We start from the raw sequence: 24,707 nt of genomic DNA on the forward strand, positions 1-24,707 counted from the left end.
CCAGCTCCCCTCCACAGGAACAGCCTGCAGCTTGCCCTGTGCTCACCCCCAACCCCCTACCCCATTCTCCTTCACTATGAAGTTCCTCTGAATACAAAGCCCACCTCTCAATAACCTATCCCAAGATAATTTGGTTGTGCTAACTTGAATTTCTGAACTCCCTGCCCTGTTTCCCAGCATGGTCCTTTCTCTATGCCAAGCTACTTCAACCTACTAAATAGCTATTTTCCCTCAAATCTTTCTTAACTCCTGTCCTCCATCCCTGCCTTGCCCTACCAGAGTATTATGTTGTTTTGTTTTGTTTTCCTTTTTTTTTTTTTGAGACGAAGTCTTGCTCTGTCACCCAGGCTGGAGTGCAGTGGCACGATCTCGGCTCACTGCAACCTCCGCCTCCCGGGTTTAAGCGATTCTCCTGCCTCAGCCTCCCGAGTAGCTGGGATTACAGGCGCATGCCACCATGCCCAGCTAATTTTCGTATTTTTAGTAGAGACAGTTTCACCACGCTGGTCTCAAACTCCTGACCTCAGATGATCTACCCGCCTCGGCCTCCCAAAGTGCGGGAATTACAGGCATGAGCCACCGCGCCTGGCCATCTCTTGAATTTACTGAATTCCCTGCTCCCTTCCTGGCCCCTCATACCATCCCTTTTAGAGGGGTTCGTTGCACAGCAGCTGGGTGCTCTTAATAAATGTCCATCTGGGATGGGGAGCCACTGGCCAGTTAAAGCAGGGCAGTGACAGGGTTAAAGTCCCAGCACCTAGTACAACCCATGTAGCCTTCCCTGGCCTGGCCCGTCAGCCACCTCAGCCCCACTGCAACCCTCTAGGTACCTCAAACAGCTGGCAGGTCCTGGCACATCCCACCTGGCATCACACCTCTGGTTTTGGCTGGGATGAAAGGGTATTCCCACTTCAGCCTGTCACTTGACTAACTCTGACTGTCTAGCTTCCAGGCTCTGGGCATCTCCTCAGGAAGCCTTTCTGACCCTCCTGGGTCAGTGTTGCCACAGCACATGGGCTCCTGTCACCTGCTGCAGGAGGCAGAAACTGCTCATGGATCTGTCTCCCTTCTGAGAGCTTCTCCAGGGCAAGATCCGTATTTTGCCCATCTGGGCACACACGGTAAATGTTTGCATCAGTCAGCGTCCAAGCAGGCAACAGGGGGCCACTTGAATTGGGATAATGTGAGGAGAATTTAACAAGGGGACTGTATACAAAGGTGTGGACCAGTACAGTGGGTGCTGCAGTGCCCTGACGCCAATGCCCCAAGAGTGTAGAGCACTGCCTGAGGGGCTGTGACATATGACTGAAGAGTGTGGTCAGCCCTGCAGGAATGGGAGCCCGCTGACGCAGTCCATACAGGTCAGCCTCCTGGGGCACAGGGCAGGGTGGAAAAGGGTGAGAGGGACCCCGAGGGACAGATTAAGATGTCCAACCCAGGGCTCAATCAATGTCAGTTGAACAGAACTTCACTGATGAGACATCTGAGCAGGGTTCCACAGGATGACCGACCACTTCTCCAAGGAGAAAACAACATTCCAGGCCAAAGATGTGCCAAGGCTCACCTGTGGGGTCAGCATGGCTTATGCAACAGCAACAGTACCGACAGAGTTGGAGAAGCAATGAGCAAAGTCGAGGTCTCCAAGTGGGACAAACCCCCGCCTCCATGTTGAGAGCACCGAGTGAGCAGAGTTCCTCCGCCAGGCTGCAGGGGACTTCCTTGGCTTGGGTTTTCCAGATGAGGAATTGGGTCTGGAGGTGAGTGGTGGCCCTTTGTGGGGATGGGGAAGAACCCACACTCTTTCTTCACTTGATAACTCACTCAGCAAACATTAGGAACCCACTTGGAAATGGGTGTTAACAGCTCCACGGTGAGCCAAGACCCAGGAAGCCCCCAGTCGGCCAAGTGCAGAGAATGAAGACTGGCCCATTTCCTTGGCCAGAGTAGATGACCAAGCTGTGGAGTGACAGGAAACAGTGGTGTTAAATAAGGCCAGGAGCCAACCTCCAGCAGGAAGCACTGACCTCAGCTTGGGCCGGAAGGTGCTGACCTAAGAGGCAACTGGAAGTAACTACAAGTATCCACAGTGGTCATCCAACAGATGCTTCCGGAAAACTATTTTAATAGCTGAGGGAGGGCACATTACCAAGAAATATTTCCACCACAGGTCAGTGCAGCAGAAAAAGCAGAAATGAGGTCAGGCGGTCCTGACTTCAAATCTCAGCCTGCCACTTGACTACAAGTGCCTTAACTCTTCTCAGCCTGGGTTTCCTCACTCATAAATCAGACACAATAATCACACAGCATCATTGTGAAGACTTGGAAGAGAATAAGTGTCCAGCACAAAACTGGCACAAAGCAAGCCCTCAATAAACTGGTTTCTCTTGTCTGTTCCTACTACCATGTGCCACAGACCAAGGCTGAAAGAGATGTGGCTTCTACCTCCAAGAGCTGCCTCCAGTGGGCAGCTAGATTGTCACAAGAAGTTGGCAGCATGCCAAGACCAGGTCAGAGCCCTGGGATGAAATGTGAAGTTCCAGAAGGAAAAGGAGTAGCACTGCTGCTGTAGAAGAATGGACAGGACTTCGTAAAAAACAAAAATGAGGCCAGGCACGGTGGCTCATGCCTGTAATCCTAGCACTCTGGGAGCCCAAGGCAGGCGGATCACCTGAGGTCTGGAGTTTGAGACCAGCCTGACCAACATGGAGAAACCCCGTCTCTACTAAAAATACAAAATTAGCCAGGCATGGTGGTGCATGCCTGTAATCCCAGCTACTCAGGAGGCTGAGGCAGGGGAATCACTTGAACCCAGGAGGCGGAGGTTGTGGTGAGCCGAGATCGTACCACTGCACTCCAGTCTGGGCAACAAGAGTGAAACTCCGTCTCCAAAAAAAAAAAAAACAGAAAAGGGAAAAGTAGGACAAACCCAAAAGTGACTCCAAAGTTGTAAGATTTGTAAGGCAGGAAGGTTGCTGGTGCCACTGCTAAGACAGTCCTGAGAGGTAAGGGCAGAGGCAGAAACCAAAGCTCTGAGAAATGTGACCAGCCAAAGTGACCTGAGATGCAAGCCAGTGGCTGAGCCCAAGCTAAAGCTTTGGCCTCAACCCCCCACCCAGAGCACTGCACATGCAATCATGTGGACCAGTTCTCCCCACCTCACTCTGTGAGCCAAATGGCCCCAGTCCTCCGATGGCCTTGACTGCTGGCCTCAACCTTTCAGTAAACTGCAGCCTTTCTACATTTTCCAACACCTACTCCAGCTTTAGGGCCCAAATCATGGCAATGGGCAGATAAACAGTGATCAAGTGCATATGTCCATGGATTGCAATGTGGCTTCATTCCTGTAATTCTACACCACTATCTATGAACCACTGGCTCACTATGACTCCCAGATGCTCTCTGTCCTCCTTATACACAACAGGTCCCACCTAGTCTCACCCTTAAGACTGTCAACACTTGGGGCCAGGGAGTTCTTTGTTGTGGGGGCAGTCCTGCACATTGTAGCATGGCCAGCAGCATCCCTGGACTCTACCCACTAGACGCTGCCCCCAGTTGTGACAACCAACACTATCTCCAGACACTGCCAAATGTCCCCAGCTGAGAACCACTGCCTTATCTCTTGTACAGCTTTTTCTCCCCCTAAAGAGTAAAAATACACGCCAGCTTAAGCGGTTATAGACATCATAGAATATCTTAAACTGGAGTCATAAACTGGAGTTTAATGGGGAAACAGGAAACACTGGGCATCTGGCCAGTGTGGGTGAAGCCCTTGGGATAAGGATCTATGGTGGAGATAGGCAACTCTGTCCACCACAGGTCCTTGTAGACACTCCATAATGTCTTAATTTTTACCAACCCCTATACTAGATGTCCATATGCAGACTCCTAAATTGAGAATACAAATTTTAACTTTTCAGCTGTCATATTTTTGTGCATCTACTAAGCATCAGTGATAGAACTATGAACAAGACAGAGACTGCTCCTAAGCCCATGGGCTTGCCCAGTTTCAACGTGCTGTAAGAAGTGCTATACTGAGGAGCAACAGGGATCAGCCTGGGCCCCACAGAGGAAGGAGAACACTGGCCCAACTCTACCACTTACTTACTGTTTCCTATCTTTAAAACAGGGACACCAGCCCTACCTACTACTCAGAGTTGTCAACAAGGCCTGGAGTCACAGAAGTTCTAGGCTGGAAGAAACTTTCTAGGACTAAAAGGTGAAGGCACTGCAAACTGGAAAGTGCTGCACAGAGGTAGAGGTCTGCCAGGGGGGTTCAAAAATCACATGGATCCCAGTGAGGAAGCACCTACTCAGAAGAAAAAGCAGCGAGGTGGGCTCTGAAGCTTTCAGACCCAGTGAGGAATGAAGGGGTCGAAGAGGTTTCAGACCACAGCTCACAAGCATCCTGCCTCCCTCCCACCCACCAGCACCACATACTCCAACCACCTGGTCTACATGCCCTGGGAAGTCCTGCTCCTCAGCGCAGCTGAAATTCTCTCAACTCCTCACAAGCAATGCTGCTTCCTACCCCTCAGGTGGGACAGGTATGGCCCCATTCAAAAGTATTTTTCGGGCCGGGCGTGGTGGCTCACGCCTGTAATCCCAGCATTTTGGGAGGCCAAGGTAGGCAGATCACTTGAGGTCAGGAGTTTGAGACCAGCCTGACCAACATGTTGAAACCCCATCTCAGCCGGGCACGGTGGCTCACGCCTGTAATCCCAGCACTTTGGGAAGCCGAGGCCGGTGGATCACAAGGTCAGGAGATCGAGACCATCCCGGCTAACACGGTGAAACCCCGTCTCTACTAAAAAAACACAAAAAATTAGCTGGGCGTGGTGACGGGCACCTGTAGTCCCAGCTACTCGGGAGGCTGAGGCAGGAGAATGGTGTGAACCCGGGAGGCGGAGCTTGCAGTGAGCCAAGATAGTGCCACTGCACTCCAGCCGGGGTGAAAGAGCAAGACTCCATCTCAAAAAAAAAAAAAGAAAGCCCATCTCTACTAATAACACAAAAATTAGCTGGGCATGGTGGTGGGCACCTATAATCCCAACTACTTGGGAGGCTGAGGCAGGAGAATCGCTTGAACCCGGGAGGTGGAGGTTGCAGTGACCTGAGATCATGCCATTGCACTCCAGCCTGGGCAACAGAGCGAAAGCGTCTCATGTCACAGTCAGATGCAGTGAAAAGACCTGGACTGGGCATGAGAAAACTCAAGTTCTAGTCCTAAATCTGCTAGTCTCATATGTGAAATGTGGGTGGCTCCTCAGCTCCCCAAGTCGACATGGTCATCATGAATGGTCCAAACCACAATGGTGGGAATTCACTTCATCTTTGTTTTGAAATAAACTGTTCTGAAGCCATAGATGAGTTAACTCCAACAAAGCCTTGCCCTCAATTATGGGGACCCAGCCTGGAGAAACAAAATCCAGAGATAACCCTGAAATCTAATTTCAGACAAGGATTTCATCCTTCTTTACCTGCAAACCTTTTACCAGACCTGGCAGCATAAGTGATGAGTTAATGCAGTTGGTTGACAGGATGCCAGTAGACAGATGGACAAATGAAAGCCCTGCTCCCTGACCCATGTGTACCTGCCTCTTTGCAGACATCAGCCATGGCCAGCCAGGAAGGGCACTGGGTTAGCCTGTGGGGATGGGGCAGCACAGCCCACTCCCTGCCTGGGAAACCCACTGGAAGCCAGGTATAGTATCCCTTGAGAAGGCCAGCACCCAAAGGTCTCTCTTTCTCTCCTCTTCCTGTGCTGGGCAGCCCCCTGAGAAGTGGTGCCAATCAACAGGGAGCTCAGTGGGGAGCAGGGAGAGCAGCTGTGATCACACACTGGATCATCAGTCCAGATCAGCCAAGAACTGTCTCTACTGAGCATGTAAACACTTGGCCTCAAATCAGTTGCCAATCAAGGTTTCATAATATCCAAAGGTATCACAATTATTCAAGAGTTCTTGTGAAACTCCCAAACTAAAATAAGTTTAATTTTCATTTAAAAAATGCCTGCGACACGTCTTATGAAACAGCTTGCCATAATATCAAGCAAATGACAACAGATTATTACTGTTCCCAAATCTAGCTAGGATTTGGGAATGGGAATCACCATCTTTATACTGAAAGTTGAGAAGCAAACTCATCACCACTTTCAGCCCAGGAAGCCCAAATAATTCAGAAAATTACTAATATTTGGCAAAATAATTCAGCAAGAAGGTGTCCAAAATGCTGGAAAGAACTGAATTGTAATCCATTACCATTCTCCCGGTGGGAAAGAATGAAACAGAAGTCCCACGATTTTAAGTTTGAATTACAAAATTAGAGGAAGAAAAGACATGCAGCTGCTGGTACAGATTCGAATTTCAGTTAAGCATTTGAGTCCAGTATCATACAATTTTTGTCAAAAACAAGATTTCTCAGCCACTGAGAAAGAAAATGAAAGACCATGAGAAGAGGCCAAGAAAGGCAATGAGAGGCCTGAGGAAGGACACTGAGGAGGCTGCGCACGGGGAGGTTGGAGCGGAACGGCCTTGGGCTCCTGCCTGCACAGTAGGATCTCACCCCCGGACTGACCCCAGCCCTGGCCCTCCTCCTCACTCTGACACAGGAGGAGGCACACCTCCAGTGAATTCTGCCTCACAGTGGCTGCTGCCCTCCTAAGTGCAAGGCTGGGCTTGAGAATTTCAGGGGAGAAACAGTGGTGAGTGCTTCTCCTCAGCTGCAGCAGCTGGTACTTGGTGGCTCTTAATTTCCCTGCTTTCTGTGCTACTTCCCAAAGGCACACAGAAAGTGGACTGGACATCTGTGCCAGAGGTGACTAGCTTCAGGAGTGCTGATGGTGGCAAGGCCTCTCTGCACATGCTTTGGCCAGGTCCCCCCTCACCTCATCAGCAGCCAAAGGCACATCCCTCAATGTGGCTGGTCCTTAGGAGTCACACCCACTGGCCAGAGGTCCTGAGCACCAAGCCCTCAAGCAATAAGCTCCCAACTCCTCGAGAGGCTGCGGCTAGTTAGCAGCAGGGTTCCATCTGGAACCCATGTCTCTGACTACAATAACTAACCTAGAGCTCTTTTCTCACATTTCTTCAGCAGTTATCTAGCAGAGGGAGTAGGACCATGAGCGGAGCCAGCCACTTCAGCAAAGAAAGTGTGATGAAGTCCATGAACCCAGAGAATAAAGCCCTTTGGCCTGTCAGGGGCAGATTCTTAAGGGCACAGAAGGGGAAAAACAACAAAAGCAAGTTTATACTCATAGGGAAACATAATCTGTGATTATAAATATTTTATGGGCAAAGAAAGCAGCACTGGCTGAGAGACTGGGGTGGAGAGGGTGGACAGCAAATTAGATTCCAGCCTGCAAAGTGATAGGGCAGCTGGAAAAGCAGCAAAGCCGAGGCTATTCTGGGCTGTGCTGCGAGGGCCTGCGTCACAGGCCCTGGCCACAGTCTTTGCTGAAACCACAGCCTTCCAGCGGTCAGCACAGAACACCTTGGGGAGAGGGTTTTAAGTCCATGAAGACCAGAGGAGGGGACAGCGAGGACAGAGGAGAGTCATCTGAATGACTCTGGTGAACCTCAACAGCAGGGAGGCAGGTGAGGGGAGGCAGCACCCTGCAAGCACGTGAAAGGAAGACACTTCCTGCTGACTAAGGGCAGAGGAAGAAGTGAGGCTGACTCCAGAAAGCAAGCGACCTGAGAAGCCAGAAGGCAGCTTGGGTCAAGCTGCCCCAGTGAGAGCAAAGGTCCACCCCTTGAGCAAGTGGTGCCAGGCTGAGGACAATTCCACCTTCCCTTTGCCTCAGGCCAGGGTTCTCTACCTCCCACAGCCTTTAGGAAGTAGCACAGAAAGCAGGGACATTCAGAACCTGCTGAGCACCAGCTGCTGCCACTGGAGAGAAACACCACTGGCAAAGCAGGCCCTGGTTTCGATGATTCCTCCTCCTTGGCCACATCCAACCACTGCAGCAGAGCATGTCAGTCCTTCCAGAGGGCCAGAAGGAAAGGATATTAGCTCCTAAAATACCCAGAGTACCTTGAATCAGGCTTAGTCAGAGGAGCCCTGGGGAGCGATGTGCTCCTCCAATGGAAGATGTAAAACTAAGAGCCTCTGCCTCATTGCAGTGAATGCTCAGTGTGCAACGGGCTCCAAGGTGTGCCCACAGAACTCAGGAAAATCAGAACATCAGCCTCTAGAATCACAGCTAGTAAGAATCAGGTCAAGATGGAGTAGACTCATCAATTATGAAAGGAAGACCCAATGATGTTGTGGGAGGACCCTGGCTTGGAAGTCACAGGATCCAGCTCTGAGACCAGCTTTACCAGTTAATAGCTGTAGAACCTTGAGAAATCACCTTTTACCTCTGAAACTCAGTGTCCTCAGTGTTATTCCAATTTAAGAGATTTATATCCAGCTACCTACTGGACACCTCTTCAATGTCTCAAAGGCACCTCCATTCAGCTTGCCCACAACTGCTCTTCCTCCCTAATCCTCCAGCTAGCTCCAAGTTCAACACAACCAACCATCCAGGCATAGAAGCCAGAAACCTCAGACCCATCCCTGGCCTTTCCCCATTAGTATTCCCCATTACTAACCCATTACCAAGTCAACTCCACCTCCTAAAGATGCCCACTGCCCTCCACCACCATCCCGGTCCATATTATCACCTCACATATAGTCTATTGCAAAGCACACACTCATCCATTCTGGCCTCCCCGAGGAGCTCTCTGCAGAGCAAATCTAACCATGTCTCCCCTCCCACCAGCCTTATTCCACTTGCTAAATTACTCTCCAACAACATCCCAATACCCTCAGTATGAGGAAAATCTTCCGAGGGCTCGTAAGGCCCACTCCTCTTTTGGCTTCAACCCACACCATGTTCCCTCTTGTGGCTCCAGCCACACTGGCTTTTTCTTCTAGACCTGGCATTTATCCCATTCCCTCCTGTCACAGGGTTTGTGCACATGCCCTTCCTTCTACCGGCAACATCTCCTCCTCTTCTCTCACCTAGCTAATGCCTATTCATTTATTTCACTGTGAGTGAAGTGCACTAAAGTATACAGCTCAGTAATTATTTACAGATGTCTATCTTCATGGAACTCCCACACAGATCTAGATGTAGAACACTCCTGAGACCCAGAAGTTTCCCTCTTTCCCCTTTCGAGTCTACACCTTCCCTATCCCCCAGGTAACCACTACCGACTTCTATCACTGTACCTATTCAGACTGCAGCTGATGCAATCCTTCCTCAGGGAGCTGCCTCTGATCCCATTGAAAAACTCTTAGCTCCTTTATCACAGACCCTTGCTACACTTGGGACTTTGCACTTGTTTGAGGAATTGATTCATGTTGGTTTCCCCTGGGACTCTATAAGCTCCAGGAAGGCAGGGGCCACACCTGCTTTTACTCACCTTTGTTTTCTCACTGCTGACCCACGCAGTCGTGACAATAGGAAATAGCTAATTCCTATTTCTAAAAGCACCTATTGAGTGTTTGTTTGTTTTTTTTTGTTTGTTTGTTTTCTTTAAAGAGACAGGTCTTGCCATGTTGCTAAGGCTGGATTCAACTCTTGGGCTCAAGTGCTCCTACCTCAGCTTCCTGAGGAGCTGAGACTACAAGCATGGGCCACCATGCCCAACCTGAGTGCTTATTATTGCCAGGTTATCATTCTAAGCACTTACAGGTACAAACTCATTTAATCTTCACATCAGTTCTATCAAGAAGGTACCATTATTACATCCCCCTTTTACAGATATGGAAACCGAGCCACAGAAAAGTAAAATAATTTGCCTACAGTCATTAAGTGGTAGAGTCAGGATTCAAACACTTACAGTCTGGCTACAAGAGCCTGTATTCCTAATTATTATCCTACTCTGACTCTCAGAAGCCACTGTGATTAGTTACTCATTTAATGAGTTAACTGCCTAAGGTATTCTAAATGAATAAATAAAAAAGGGCCGGGCACAGTGGGTCACACCTGTAATCCCAGCACTTTGGGAAGCCCAGGCAGGCGGATCACAAGGTCAGGAGTTCAAGAACAGCCTGACCAACATGGTGAAACCCCGTCTCTACTAAAAATACAAAAATTAGCCGGGTGTGGTGGTGCGTGCCTGTAATCCCAGCTACTCAGGAGGCTGAGACAGGAGAATCGCTTGAACCCGGGAGGCGGAGGTTGCAGTGAGCCAAGATCGTGCCACTGCACTCCAGTCTGGGTGACAGAGCGAGACTCCATCTCAAAAACGAAAAAAAAAAAAAAAAAAAGAATTTACAAATAAGTTGATGAGGTTCCACTAAAGAAACTAAGGCAGCCTCTAAATCTTCCCATGCAGACCAACAGAACGAAAGATAACTGTCACTGAATCACCTGCACAGGCCCAAGATTACGTCATCTGCAAAATGTAAGAATGTATCCATTTCTCCAGCAGTCCAGGAAGGAAGCTCTGCTACTGGGCCCAGAGGAGTGTTCTGGCAGACCATCCAGAATAAAGAAAGGATTACTGTCTCGGCTTTACTGCTGCCTAAAAGAAATGTTCACTAGATTAAATCAGCCTCTCTGCTCTTATTCCATGCTAACCCGGTCATCTTTATAACCATTTAAAGCCTCAAGCCTACACTAATACAGGAAGAGGATATTTTGGATGAGAAAAATAAAAACAAATATCTTTTGGTTAGAGCCACGGTACATTTATAAGTTGGCAGTTGGTGTACCTCAGTTTTCCAGGGCCTGACAGTCCTGGATGAACTCATAGGGTCCAAACCAGAAAAGCAAGGGCTCAGACCCTAGCACCAAGGCTGCTCCATGTAAAGAATGCTACCCCGTGTGGCCAGACTTGGGTAAGCCACCTTTCAACTGCTTCAGTGTCATTTATTTTCCCACATCCCAGAAAGCTCCAGAAAAACACATAAATGAATACATTTATTCTCTCACAGGACACTACACTGTTACCCAGTGTGAAGGGAGCAGCCATGTGGCTCCCAAGCTCCCTCAGCAAAAGTGTGGTTCTCAGAACCGCTCCATTCACGAGTCCTGCAACCAGAGGCCTGGGCTCAACTCACACAAAGTTCTGAGCAATGGCCAGCACCTTGGAATACTCGCCTTCCCGCTTGCGCAGGCTGGTGGGGATGGGTGTCTTAATTCGGGTCCCCACAGGGTTCCCGTTGTCCTCAATGAGGACCACGTTGTTGGAGTCGAATCTGGGGGTCATTTGGGGGCCAGGCATGCAATGCCCCACAATGAGCGCCTTTTTCTTCTGTCCCTTGATGGCCAGTAGTATCTGGTCGCCCACCTTGCCCACTCCATTCTTCTTGTAGACATGGATGCAGCGAGGAGCCCGATGGTATGGGCTGTTCCCCAGGGCACTGTTGTCCACCACTCGTACCCGCGTCATCTTCTGAATTGCACTCAGGCTCCCAGTGGTGCTGGTGGGAGGAAAAAAAAAGTCTGCAGTCTGCATCTCTCATGGTCAGGGTGCACAGGCCTCTGAGAGGTCAAGGCTAGGGAGAATATACATGTCAGCAACACACACAGAGCAGAGTGCTGTCCAGGAGCAGCAACAGAAAGTGAGGACTTTGGGAAGACTTATCTGCACCCACAACAGTTTCCTCACAATTGAGAGCTTCTCCTGTTGTGTCAAGATCTCAATTTGGATGGGTTTTAAAGAGAATCCAATTTTTCTGTGACAACGAACGTCACAGCAGCCATAACTTAAAGTCTTTGCTTTCCAAAAGGACTCTGAGGACTTAAAGGAATCCCTTATGGGCTAGGCCTCACCCACTGCCTATCCTGTAAAACCTGCTTCCCCAGAATGCACCATTCCCTAATTTTCTTTTTTTTTTGAGACGGAGTCTCGCTCTGTCGCCCAGGCTAGAGTGCGGTGGTGCCATCTCGGCTCACTGCAAGCTCCGCCTCCCGGGTTCACACCATTCTCCTGCCTCAGCCTCCCAAGTAGCTAGGAATACATGCGCCTGCTGCCATGCCCAGCTAATTTTTTGTATTTTTTAGTAGAGACGGGGTTTCACCGTGTTAGCCAGGATGGTCTCGATCTCCTGACCTCGTGATCCGCCCGCCTCGGCCTCCCAAAGTGCTGAGATTACAGGTGTGAGCCACCACGCCCGGTCCCCTAATTTTCTTATTTACATGTTGCTGGGAACTAGAAGATATGGGTAAGTTTGCTAAGGGAATTCTCTGACACAACATACCAGAAACTGGTAATAAGTCAAGGTAACAATCTTTTAATACATTTTTCCTCATCAGAAAAAAAAAATTTTAGAGAGTACTTATTGGAGGCAGACAAGGTATTATTAAGCAAGCCGATTACAGTGGGATTCCTATTTTCCTGATGCTAGCACCTGATGCTGGTGTTTCCGCAGGGTAATCCTAGGACCTCTTCTCTTGTTTTTTATGCCTACTCTGGGCAATCTTACCCATTAGCATTGCTGCCAACTAGTAAATTCCATCTCCAGCCCCGCCTCTCTTCTATATTCTAGTTCTACATATTTCCACTCTCTTCAACTCCCTACAACATGCTCTATACATACTGCAAACTCAGTAGGTCCCAAACTGACCTCACTGCCTCCCCTTGCAAACCTCCTCCTGCTGCTACACTTCTTATCTAGATAATGGCTTCTCCAGCAGCACCAGAACCCAAGCCATAAACCTCTCTCCACCAACATGAACTGGCCACCAAGTCCTGTTAATATCACCCCCTAAGCACCTATGTCCTTTCTCTCCAATCCTGCTAACAACTTCCTTCATTTAGCAGCTCACTCTCCTACACCAAGACTGTGACATTAGTGTCCTAGTTGCTTCCCATTGCACTTCACTTTGCCAACAAAGAGCTCTCTTTAGAATATAAAAGTGATGCTACTCCCCACCATCTACACTGTCAACAACCTTGTCCCAATTTACCTACCTTCTAAGGCTACACATCCTACCACTCTGGGCAGGAGAATCAGGAACCACTTCCCCAAGCACACCCTGCCTCCCAATTCTCCCTGGAGGCCTAGACAGGATCTGCCCCCACCTCCCTTTTGAGAAGACTGCCTCCACTCTTTCTCCTCCTCTTCCTCCACTAGCAGCTCCTATATGAAGCCTTCCAAAGCACTGTACAATCCTCTATTATAATATTCTATCACATTTTCTTAGAGTTACTTATTTTCAAGTTTGCTCCTGTGGCTGACAGTGAGAATTCTTTCAGGACAGAAAGCAACTCTCATTCATCTCTGTATGGCCAACCCCAGGCACGGTGCTCAGGAAACGCCTGTGGGATGAGGGCATGACGGGGCCAGGAGGCATGTCTGCCAACGAGCGTGCCTCCTGTGCTCTCCTGGCTTAGCATCTACAAGGAGGGGAGGGTGTCACACTTCTATCATGCTCAAGTTCTTGGTAATAAGCATGTATTATTTTTATAATTTAAAAAATTTCATTTTTAAAAGAGAATTTTAATGCTCTAGGGGAATGATAGGGTTGAGAGATGTCAGATTCACTGTAAGAGTCTTGCAAGGACTGAAGAGTAAAAGCTTCCACCATATGCCATTCCCCGTCGCACTTCTAACAGCAACATCACCTCTTTACCTATCCCCCATCCTGTGACCAGACCAACCAAGCCAGCCCAGCCTGATCACTTTAGCTTTCCCCAACCCCATGCCTACCTCCCTGAGTTTTTACTCCTGTTCTAGTCACCACAATACCCAGCCCTGATAGGAAGCTTACACAAAGACACAGTTTTAAGAACTTAATGGGAAAAGTTACCTGAAACAGCGATGGCTCAGCGCTCTGCTTACACAGGTGAAGGGGCCCCAGAGCCCAGTAAAGAAAGCCATGGGATCCTAAGATAGATCCTGCAGGAAAAACGAGAGGGGGAAAAATTGGTTTCTAAGTCAGAGCCCTTAGAGCCAGTTTTCTTTGGGGACTTGTGTGAGAGATGGCACTTCCAGGATAAAAATCATTAGTCACAAAATATAAATCCTAGCGGTTAAAGGATACACAGATGATTAGACAGAGCTGTAGCTCCGATTTTGCTGATTCACATTCTAACTCTGGGGTTGGAGAGGTAGAATGGCCCACAACAGCTTCTTCTATAAAAAAATACAACAGCACAGAGAATGCCTTCCTTACTATATCACTTCCACAGGCAGGAGGAAAATATGAACGCTTGGTTATAAACCCAGCCAGGGACTTCTTCTCGAGTCCTCCATAGAGGAAAAACTAAACACTATTGCCCTTTTTGATATTCATATGCCTTCTGAAACCAGCACTTTAACTCCCTAAAAGAAAGTAAAGTATCTAAGCAGCCACCCAAGTTGTCTATCACTACATCACCTTTCCCCCAAATGTAAAGGCCAGAACACCTGTACAGCTCAAGGCCAGCAAAGCAAAGCCAAAGGCTGCACTTGCCAAGTCAAAGACCAAAGTATTTATTTGGGTCAGTCTCCCAAACAACACTGTAACATGGAAAACTGACCTACACCATACTACAGCTGAAAGTGGGCTTTGGGAAACCAAGTTGAAGAGTTAGTTAAAAGAGCAAACACCAACCCAAGACTTGTGGCTCCAGTTTTCAGAATCTCAACCCTGTTGCTCCCTAGCACTAACAAATATGGAGGCTGCCAGTGCCCTGAAACACCTGAACATCACTTCAGAGCATGCTTCAGAAAGGCCTGTAGCCAGCTGCAAAACACACCTGTTTTTCCACCCAAACGTTTGGCAGCAGAGGTGCCCATTCAAGAGGTCTGCTGAGAAAAGCCTCTACACTGTAGTATTTACACACAGCTTTGCTATGCACAAGTTCAAACCACCTCAGATAAGGTTTTATTTAATAAGAATGTTAGGGCGGGGCAGGGGAATCCACTCTTCCCCAGGAATACCTAGACACTCCATAAATACTTTTTTTTCTTTCCTTGAGACAAGTCTTGCTCTGTCACCCATGCTGGAATGTAGTGGTGCAACTTCAGCTCACTGCAGTCCTGAACTCCCCAAGCTCAGGTGATCCTCCCACCTCAGCCTCCCAAATAGTCAGGACCACAGACACGCACCAGGATGCCAGGCTAATTTTTTGTGGTTTTTTTTTTTTTTTTTTGTAGAGATGATGGTCTCACTATGTTGCCCAGGCTGGCCTTGAACTCCTGAGTTCATGCAATCCTCCCGCCTCAGCCCTGCAAAGTGCTGGGATTATGGGTGTGAGCCACCCACCACACCTGGCCTTTAAATGCTTATTAACTACAATTTAGCCTCAAATCCCAAACTTACTCCCAAATGTTTTCCTTAAGACAACCCATGAAGCATCAGCCAAAATGTAATTATGATTAGAAAAATCAAATGCAAAAGAAGGCAGCTAATGTATGCAACTACTAACATCTGACACACAGAATCACAGACTACCAAATGAGACTAGCTTTACTTTTACTGGTGAGGTGACCCTGGACAAGTAACCAAACTGCTGAGCTTTGGTTTACCATCTGTAACACAGGGATACTAATAGTATCTGCCCCCAAGGTAGTTATGAGGATTCAATTAGATAAGCCATGCAAAGCACTTAGCACAGTGCCTGGCACTCATTACCTATTAGCTATCATCATCATCATGTCATATATCATTTTAAAGATTAGAAAATTGATATACAGGCAGATTAAGTGACTTGTGTAGAGTCCCACAATTAGTCAAGGGCAGAACCAGAACTGGATCCAGGTTCAGTCCAAGAGTGTTCCAACCGCACTCTGCAGCCTTGCTCTGCTATACCAAAGCTCATTTCACACGAGCGCCCTGGGTGTCAAGCAGCTTTAAGGGTCATTTGGCCTCTTTCTGTGTTGTTTATGAACACTTATCAAATGGTTACAATGTGTCACACAGCAGGCTAAGTGTCTTACATTACTATCTCATTTAAACCTCATGGCCGGGCACGGTGGCTCACGCCTGTAATCCCAGCACTTTGGGAGGCCGAGGTGGGCAGATCACCTGAGGTTGGGAGTTTGAGGTCAGTCTGACTAACATGGAGAAACCCTGTCTCTACTAAAAATACAAAATTAGCCAGGCGTGGTGGCACGTGTCTGTAATCCCAGCTACTCAGGAAGCTGAGGCTGGAGAATCACTTGAATCCGGGAGGTGGAAGTTGCGGTGAGCCAAGATCGCATCATTGCACTCCAGCCTGGGCAACAAGGGCAAAACTCCATCTCAAAAATAAATAAAATAAACCTCAAAAAACCGTATGAAATGGGTACAATTATTATTAGCCTCATTGTTATACACAAGGAAATAAAGCCCAGAGAGGTTAAATAACTTGCCCAAGGTCACATGGCTAGGAGTGACCAGGCTGAAATATGAACCCCAGTTGTGGGCTTCCTAAACCCATGCTCTTACTCAACAGAGTAAACATGGCAACTTTAATTTAAATATTAATATTTTACAACTACTAAATCATTCTTGTTCCATCAAGAATACTGACGTCAGGTGGGTGCGGTGGCTCATGCCTGTAATCCCAGCACTTTGGGAGGCCAAGGCAGGCAGATCACTTGAGGTCAGGAGTTTGAGACCAGCCTGGCCAACATGGTGAAACCCCTTCTCTACTAAAAATACAAAAATAAGCCGGGCATAGTGGCGGCCACCTGTAGTCCCAGGTACTCAGGAGGCTGAGACAGGAGAATCGCTTGAACCCAGGAGGCAAAGGTTGCAGTGAGCCAAGGTTGGACCACTGTACTCCAGCCTGGGCAATACAGTGAGACTAGGTATCAAAAAAAAAAAAAAAAAAAGAATACTGACGTCACATGCACATTTTACTCACAGCCAATTCAGTGCTTGCTGAATCAACTGAAATGTAGACACATACCAGGTGAAAATTATTCACTTTAATCTAAGTTTTGAAGACAATTTGTAGTGTAGGAGGCAAGAAGAGATTCATACTCAGAGCAATAACTAAAAACTGGCAAAAAACAACAAAACAAAACTTCTGAAAAGCAGAGTCCTTCTGGTCCAGGCTGCAGTTAACTCAAATCCCTATCAAGCTGTTCCCATCTGATGCTGGCAGGCCCTTGGCTCCCTGAGAGAGAAGAGTGTCCTGAATGACTCCACAGAACCCTCAAGATTAACCCAGCACCACCCACATTCCCTCTCCCGAGAAGTGCAACACCGTGCCTCTCAACACCACACTGCTTCCTCAAGAACACTGACATTAGTCCAGGAACTGCAGAAGCACTTAAGGGCTTCCCAGAACTTTCCTGACTCAGGTATCATCACAAAGCACCTCCCTACACTCTGTAAGGCTGTCAGTGCACAAACACAAACTCAAGCCTCCTCTCTGCACCTTGCTCACAAGCCATCTCCACAACCAACACTCATCTCTGCCCAGACAAATGTGACCCAGCTCCACAAGCATCTCCTCCACAAAGTCTTGTGTCAAACGGCAGCATCAATTGCTAACCCTTCTGAACACTGGGACATCCTTGTGCCAGTGCAACTCTCACTGAACCAATATTCACTATCCAAACACCCACAATGAGTAAATTTGTATACTTTGAGATAAGGCTGATGTCCTTTAACATTCTATTTCTTCCCACTCACTATCCAAAATTCAGAAACCAGATATTCTGACAACATGGCATCTGAACGTGCTACAGGAATTCAGGAGCCACACAGACTCTGATGGTAAGGATTACCTGTACTGCTCTCAAACACAAGAGTGATATATTCATGTCTCTAGGAAGCACTTCTCAATTCAGTGACTTTTCACTAGCTTTTTAGTGGATCTGATATTGACCTCTAGACCTAAACCCAAAGGATTCAGACATCAAATGGCCAGCAGTTAGCATTCCTATGAACTTGAAAGCACAAAAGAATGAAATATTCACTTATTGTATATATGTCCCTTATCCCTCCAAAAAAACAAACTGTTGTACCCTCCTCTTCCACCCTAGCAAAAGACCCCAGCCAGTCCTGATAACAGCAAGAGTGTAATAAATACTTGTTGAATAAAATAAATGAGGTAGCCAGGAGAAAGACAGATCCCCCTTGGCTCTGACGGAGGGAAATCCAGAAACGGCAGAGCTCTTATCTGTATTTTTGGAATCAGGACATGTCAGGCAAACACGCTGTCATGTCAGGCAAACACGCTGTAAGAGAATGATGGTGCTAATCATGGAGGATTAGCCCGTGCTTTGTTTCCAGGCCCCCTGGACTCACCTCCTGGGCCTGATGCCTACACTGCCCACTATGGAAAATGCCTCATCCCACCACTAAAATAACTGTTTCAGATCAGGGAAGAGCAACGGAGGCAGCAATTTACTTCAAAGCAACTTTGATGGACCCTGATATTATTTCCTAGCATAAATCCACCCTATGGACACAGACCCTGAATCACTTCAGACCTAGTCTATATACAATGGTTGTTTCACAAGCAATGTCACTCTGGATCTTGTGCACAGGAGACTGACTTCAATGACAGTTCCTTCTCTACAACACTCTCACTTAGAGGCCAGGTATTTGGAAAACTTTGGCGCCAGAGATGGCATTTCATGCCACTTCCTGGTCAGCACTAAGTATTACCCTCCTGTTTTAGAATGTGAATCACAACTTCTCCTTAAAAAGAGCTGGGGTGGGGGGTGGAAAGAGAGGGTGGGTGGAAGGAAAAGAAAAAAGAAATTCATACAATCTATGCCATGCTAATTTTCCATCTTGCTTTAAGATCTCCCTTCAGTTGTAGAGGCAAGGGAGGACTACGGATTTCAATGGAATACGGGGGAATTGCCATCGTCCTACAGATCCCATTGGAATGTATGCTTTGTGAGAGCAGGGACCAGCCCTTGCTCTGCTCAGTGCCAGACACTCAGTGCCCAGAACTGTGCCTAGCACACCTACAGCTTAGTGACTCTCTGTTAGGCGGACAGAACTGATTTATGGCTGGGCACAGTGGCTCACGCCTATAATCCCAACACTTTGGGAGGCCAAGGCGGGCGGATCACCTGAGGTCAGGAGTTTGAGACCAGCCTGACCAACATAGTGAAACCCCGTCTCTACCAAAAATACAAAAATTAGTGGGGCGTGGTGGCACATGACTGTAGTCCCAGCTACAGCCAGTCCCCGGCTGAGGCAAGAGAATCTCTTGAACCTGGGAGGTGGAGATTGCAGTAAGCCGAGATCACACCACTGCACTCCAGCCTAGGCGACAGAGTAAGACTCCGTCTCAAAAAAATAAAAAAGAACTGATTTATAATTCAACCTCCAGCTCCAGAGAGGCTCCATTTCAGTGGGGTTGGTGGTTTTTCTTGTGCCCTTTACCCAGGCTCCCAGTGACCTGGGAGAGCCTCATAGACACAGAGAGCTCTTTTTCCCCCCTCCACCCCCTTTTTTTCGGAGACGGAGTCTCGCTCTGTCGCCCTGGCTGGAGTGCAGTGGCGCCATCTCAGCTCACTGCAAGCTCCGCCTCCCGGGTTCACACCATTCTCCTGCCTCAGCCTCCCAAGTAGCTGGGACTACAGGCGCCCGCCACCAAGCCCGGCTAATTTTTTGTATTTTTAGTAGAGACGGGGGTTTCACTGTGTTAGCCAGGATGGTCTCGATCTCCTGACCTCGTGATCCGCCTGCCTCGGCCTCCCAAAGTGCTGGGATTACAGGTGTGAGCCACCGCGCCCTGCCAGAGAGCTCATTTTTAGTTACTCTGAGTTGGAAGGGCAGACACAAAGAGCCTCTACCTCTGATGCTTCGTGGAAAGCTGGAAAGTACCATTACTTTAAGTTTTGAGGATCAGCAAAATACAATTAGTATCACAGATCTATATATAATTACACATTGTTTCTACTTAAACAATTTCAATCTTTAGGTGCCTGGCCGGTTACATTTTAAAGACCTTTCAAGGAAAATGGCCTCCAAGTAGTACTTAGATAGATATGACAGAAAAAGGAGAAAACAAAAAGTTCAGCACAATCACAAATGAGCCTTTAAAGGAGGTTCTGCTAGTATGTAACGGATGGGAAAAGAGACACTGAGAAATCAAATGGAAAGCCCAGACACAAAAAGGACAAACTCTGCCAGTGTGAGGATATAAATGTCGTTCTTAATCAAAGTAGGAAAAGCAAAGGCCTGGCAGCTCTGATAAATCAAAAACAAAAAGGAATTCTTGGGACCCTCTGTCCTGTCATGCAAACACAACCCCTCCCATCTCAGGTTTCTCCTCAATCATTCTGGACCAATAAGTACTTTCATTTGTTGCTTACAGACTCATTACTGTTTTTGCTGCCCAACTATTTCCTTTTAGGAAGTTTGGTGTGTGTGTGGTTTTGTAACCTCACAAAATAGCCACAATAGCATGTTATAATTCTCAAAGTACTTTCACACAGATTACTTTCTTTGAAGATTTCAGTCCTAGCACCCAGTGGAAACAAAGACAAACAGTAAAGACCAACAGGTCTGCAAGGGGGCTGAATCTGCTAATGATTTTAAATAGTCCTGCTGGCTCCACAGAGTTGGAGAAATGAAGACAGAAATGCTAAGATTTGTTGGTTGACTCGTCCAAGGCTACAAGGCAACAAGGCCCAGACCAGAGCCCAAGGCTGTTTTTATTAAACACTGCACAATACTTGCACAGTGAAGATACTGCTTTAGCCACTAATAAGCTTCATGGATACAAATAAATGTTCCACATGCAGGGCAAGTACACCTTCTCCTTTGGCAAGGCTGCCACGTAATCTTTAAAAAACTCAGGAAACAAAAAGCCATCTCTTCATTAAATATCTGCACTACACTCAGGACAGCCTCGGACCAAAGCTAAAGCTGATTTTGAGTGGTCTGCCAAGGTGTGAGTTTTCACAGCAGCACTATCAATAAGTAAAGTATCCCTCAATAGCATGATCGGCTGTTTCCACCACAGCTACCACTTAGAAAACCCCATTTCTCAACCCCATTTCACAAAGGGAAAACATGTCTAGGGTTCTTGTCCTATATTTGTTTATGTAACTTATGCCCCACCTTGTTGCAAAAGTATTTAAATTAGGGCGTGGTGGTTCACACCTGTAATTATACCACTTTGGGAGGCTAAGAGAGGAGGAACACTGGAGCTCAGGGGTTGGGGGTTGCAGTAAGCCATAATTTCAGCACAACACTCCAGCCTGGGTGACAGAGCGAGACCCTGCCTCAAAAAAAAAGTAAGCAGTAGTACTTAGATAGATCTGACAATTCTCAATTATTCAAGATGGTTTTTCAATATGTAGATCTGTATATTTTATCTACTCCAGTTTTGCTCCCCCTCCCATCCCTACCTCACAAGTGTACAGACATCTATAATCCAAATATAAATTTGTAATATTCTTCATCTGGTCAAACTCAGGAAAAACTGCACAAGTCAAAGTAAAATTCTACTGAATCACATACATAATTCCCTTCCTATTAGTACCTACATTGGGCCAGGTTTAGGTGGGCTCCAGGTTTATTAAAATGTCAGATAGGCAGGAGAGTCGTGTGAAAAAGTTAAAGAATGGGGGTGGGAGGGTGCTGCTGATGGAAAGCATATATCCCTTTCACTCCATCCTCCCCTTCTCGCACACCAAGTCTGTGGCCCTGGAATCACTTGTCCGGGTCTCAACGACTCTCTGTCAAGCACAGATCATATTGGGAAAAGCAAAGAGGTCTGGAAATGGAAGTGCTTTAGCTTCACTCATGTAAGGGATCATTTTAATGTGGACAATCTTTCTCTGAATTATCCAGTACAGACTAGATCTGCAGGATAAATAGTTTGTTTACCAGATCCTGGCCAGGAAGAGCAAGCTCGTTCCCTGATTCTCAGGGCAGCACCATAGGTGCCTCTTTAAGATCACAGCCCTGAAAGTGTTTTCAGTTTAGAGTGGACATGGTAAAGTGCTTCCTCTCTTTTCTAAGACATAAAAGATTTTTTGAGTTTTTAACAGAGGGCTCTCCTACTCTGAGTTGTGCTTCACTGGTGAATGGTAAGCTACTTTACTATGACCTTCTTAAATATTCAGCATATTACCTGACCCAGAACAACATTTCTGAGATCTGAACTGCAGTCTTCTCTTGCATACTAGTTGTCACTGTAAATACACATGTAAAATCATACCAGGGTAAGGTACAACCCAGACAAACCATGAGCCTATAAAATAGAAGGCTAAACCATAACCTGCTTTTCGAGACCCCCCCCACAGCCCTAAGAACTATCCAAGTAATCTGACAGTAGGAAAACCCACCTTAGGTGGGCCCAGGTATGATAATCCCAAAGACATGAGTGGAGCAAAATAGGTTTTAAAGGATTCTTGCAACACTGAAGACTAGGAGCTAAAGAGAGTCTAAATAACCATGCTCAGTGCCCAACCACCTGAAAAGTGGACTCCAAGGAAATTTTGTTGTTGTTATCCACCCCGCTCCAAGGGAAACATTTTATCTTTAATATTCAGGAGCAGTAATAAAATATTTTGGCCACCGTTCCTTCAAGGATTCCACAAGGCACTTAATTCTCATGTCAGGCTTCTGAAATGCTTGCCCTGGAAAGTGTCGCTTGATGGCTCACACACTCCTTGAGGATTAGGTGCTGACCCTAATTGGGCACAGGCAGAAATAGCTCAGGAATCCACATGCTCAGATTCATAACTATACTTTTTGTAAAAAATAAAAACATATAAAAAATGCCTTCTGGCTGGGCAAGGTGGCTCACGCCTGTAATCTCAGCACTTTGAGAGGCTGAGTTGTGTAGATCGATTGAGGTCAGGGGTTGGAGACCAGCCTGGGCAACATGGTGAAACCCCATCTCTACTAAAAATACAAAAATTAGCCAGGAGTGGTGGTGTGCGCCTGCAGTCCCAGCTACTCGGGAGGCTGAGACATAAGAATTGCTAGATCCCAGGAGAAGCCGCAGTGAGCTGAGATGGCACTGCTGCACCCAGATCTCCCCAGTCTGGGCAAGAGAGACTGCCTCAAAAAAAAAAAAAAAAAAAAAAAAGCCTTCTAGTGATCCTCAGAAATCCAAAAACTAGACAACTATGGCTTCCACTTCCATTTTTCAGATATCCATTATAATGCTATTTGACCTCAAAGTGAATTTTATTGTTCCACACAAGCAATAGATTACACCAATTTCACAACTCCCAGAATCCAAACCTACAAAGACCCTTCCCACCAGGCACTTTACCAAAAACGGGCTTCATCTCCATCTTCCTTTCGGTCACAGTTGAAAAACTGCCCTTCCTAATTAAGCCAACCAACTTCTTACCTCAATAAAATCCTTGTTTTTCAATGGCACGTACAGTATTTCCAGTGATGAATAGTGAACTGTCTTTCGTCTCACACAGTAACATCCGTGAAGAAGATCCACCTTGTTCTTTACTATACAGTATATTCCTGGCATGCTAACTGCATCCTCACAGACAATTTTAAATAACTGAAAACTCAGGCAAAGAAAGGCAAGAGGGCAAACAGAAGGGCACAGGAGACAATGCTTTTCAAGTTTTTCTCACTGCGACCTACAGAAACACACTGTAGAACACCTCCTAATACACTCACACGTGTGTGTACACCTGAAGTGTCAAGAAACAATACCCTAAGTGCAACACCCTCTGATATTTTCTATTTCATTTTTTTAAGTGGCCGTGACCTACTAAACTGATTTCCAACTCACCAATAGGATTGTTTGAAAAACACTGCAATAAATCAAACCTTACAGTTGCATTCCACAAGCTACTAATGAACTCTTGAAAATCCAACATACAAGACCAACTATAAGATCCAAACCCCCCAGGTGGGCAGTGGCCTTCTGTTCAGCAGTGGCAGTTCCCCACCACCACCAGCCCTGGGAGTTAATTATCTCCCAAACTCCCAGAGTTTCCCAAGTAGCCCGAGGTGTCTGTCATATGCCCTTTTAACCTCTTTATAAATTCAGTCCCGTCCATCTCTTACGGTGGCAAAGTTCATTTATCGTCCGCTGTGGAAAGCAATACTTCCTTTTTGTCCCCTCCAGGAACCAGAAATTAAATGACCAGGTTGGTACCCGTTGTGCCTTTATGATCTATTTGTGTGGGTGATATATAGAAAGAGTCTCAGTCTCTCCCTTCATCTTTCCAGTCTTAATCACTGGTAGATGCAGTCTCTGGTGAAATAAGAAACCAGGGAACCCCCTGGCCTGGGGGAGGGCGCACTCATCAGCGTGACAGAGTGAAAGCAAAAACTCAATCCTCACACCACAGAGGCGTCTGGCTAACTCATCTCCAGACCCAAGTTGGGAAGGGGAGGGGAGCGCGGAAAGCGGAAAAGCCGGAGACGATCCGGAGTGACCAGCGACGGCTGAACGCAGCCCGCCCTCCCCAAGTCGGCTCCGCAACCCGGGGAAAGCAGGTGAGCGCCGGCCACGGACTTCGGGGTCGCAGAAGCCGCCCACGGAGAGCGGGAGGGAGGAGGATCCGGGTAAGGGGCCTCCCCTCCCCGTCCGGACCCCTCCCACTGACGCTCTGCCTCCCACTCTGGCCTCTCCTCACTCACTCCGGGGAGTAGGCCTCCCTTACTGGAGAGAAAGGAAGAGGAGAAGGAGGGAATGAGGACTTAACGCCCACCCCCGCCCCCCACCATACCGCTCTCGCCGCCCGGGAAAATCCCGCCGCGGGCCCCACCAGCCAAGCGCCGCCTTCGCCCCACGCGGCCTCTCCCCAGCGCCTGCGCGCCAGGCCCAGCCGGGCAGACGCGATCTGAGAGTGCGCGCGCGCCTTGCGTGCGCCGGCGTGGGGGGCGG

General features: G+C 47.6%; 2 protein-coding genes across 7 annotated transcripts in view; one reads left to right on the forward strand and one right to left on the reverse strand.

Moving 5' to 3' along the window:
- Positions 1-10,899: 10,899 nt before the first annotated feature.
- MRPL14 (mitochondrial ribosomal protein L14) lies at positions 10,900-24,687 on the reverse strand. Of its 4 annotated transcripts, none has more exons than XM_054491420.2 (3): positions 24,550-24,687; positions 13,748-13,836; positions 10,900-11,415 (listed from the first exon to the last, which is right to left on the reverse strand). In XM_054491420.2, exons 2-3 carry the CDS (start codon positions 13,816-13,818, stop codon positions 11,049-11,051), a joined length of 438 nt encoding a protein of 145 aa, XP_054347395.1. In that variant the 5' UTR covers positions 13,819-13,836; positions 24,550-24,687; the 3' UTR covers positions 10,900-11,048. The 4 variants fall into 4 exon arrangements, with proteins under 4 accessions (XP_054347395.1, XP_054347397.1, XP_054347396.1 ...); XM_054491422.2 differs by having other exon boundaries at positions 24,589-24,659; XM_054491421.2 differs by having other exon boundaries at positions 24,461-24,556.
- TMEM63B (transmembrane protein 63B) overlaps positions 24,116-24,707 on the forward strand; it is a 28,292-nt gene continuing 27,700 nt past the window's right edge. Inside the window, exon 1 of one of the 3 annotated variants that reach the window (XM_054491412.2) lies at positions 24,116-24,316. The gene's annotated coding sequence lies outside the window, so the exon portion shown is untranslated. Of the gene's footprint in view, positions 24,386-24,707 lie in introns of all 3 variants that reach the window. The other 2 variants (XM_054491416.2, XM_063666229.1) reach the window with 2 other exon arrangements.

This window comes from Pongo pygmaeus, chromosome 5 (genome assembly GCF_028885625.2).
Source record: "Pongo pygmaeus isolate AG05252 chromosome 5, NHGRI_mPonPyg2-v2.0_pri, whole genome shotgun sequence".
In the NCBI taxonomy this organism is placed as follows: domain Eukaryota; kingdom Metazoa; phylum Chordata; class Mammalia; order Primates; family Hominidae; genus Pongo; species Pongo pygmaeus.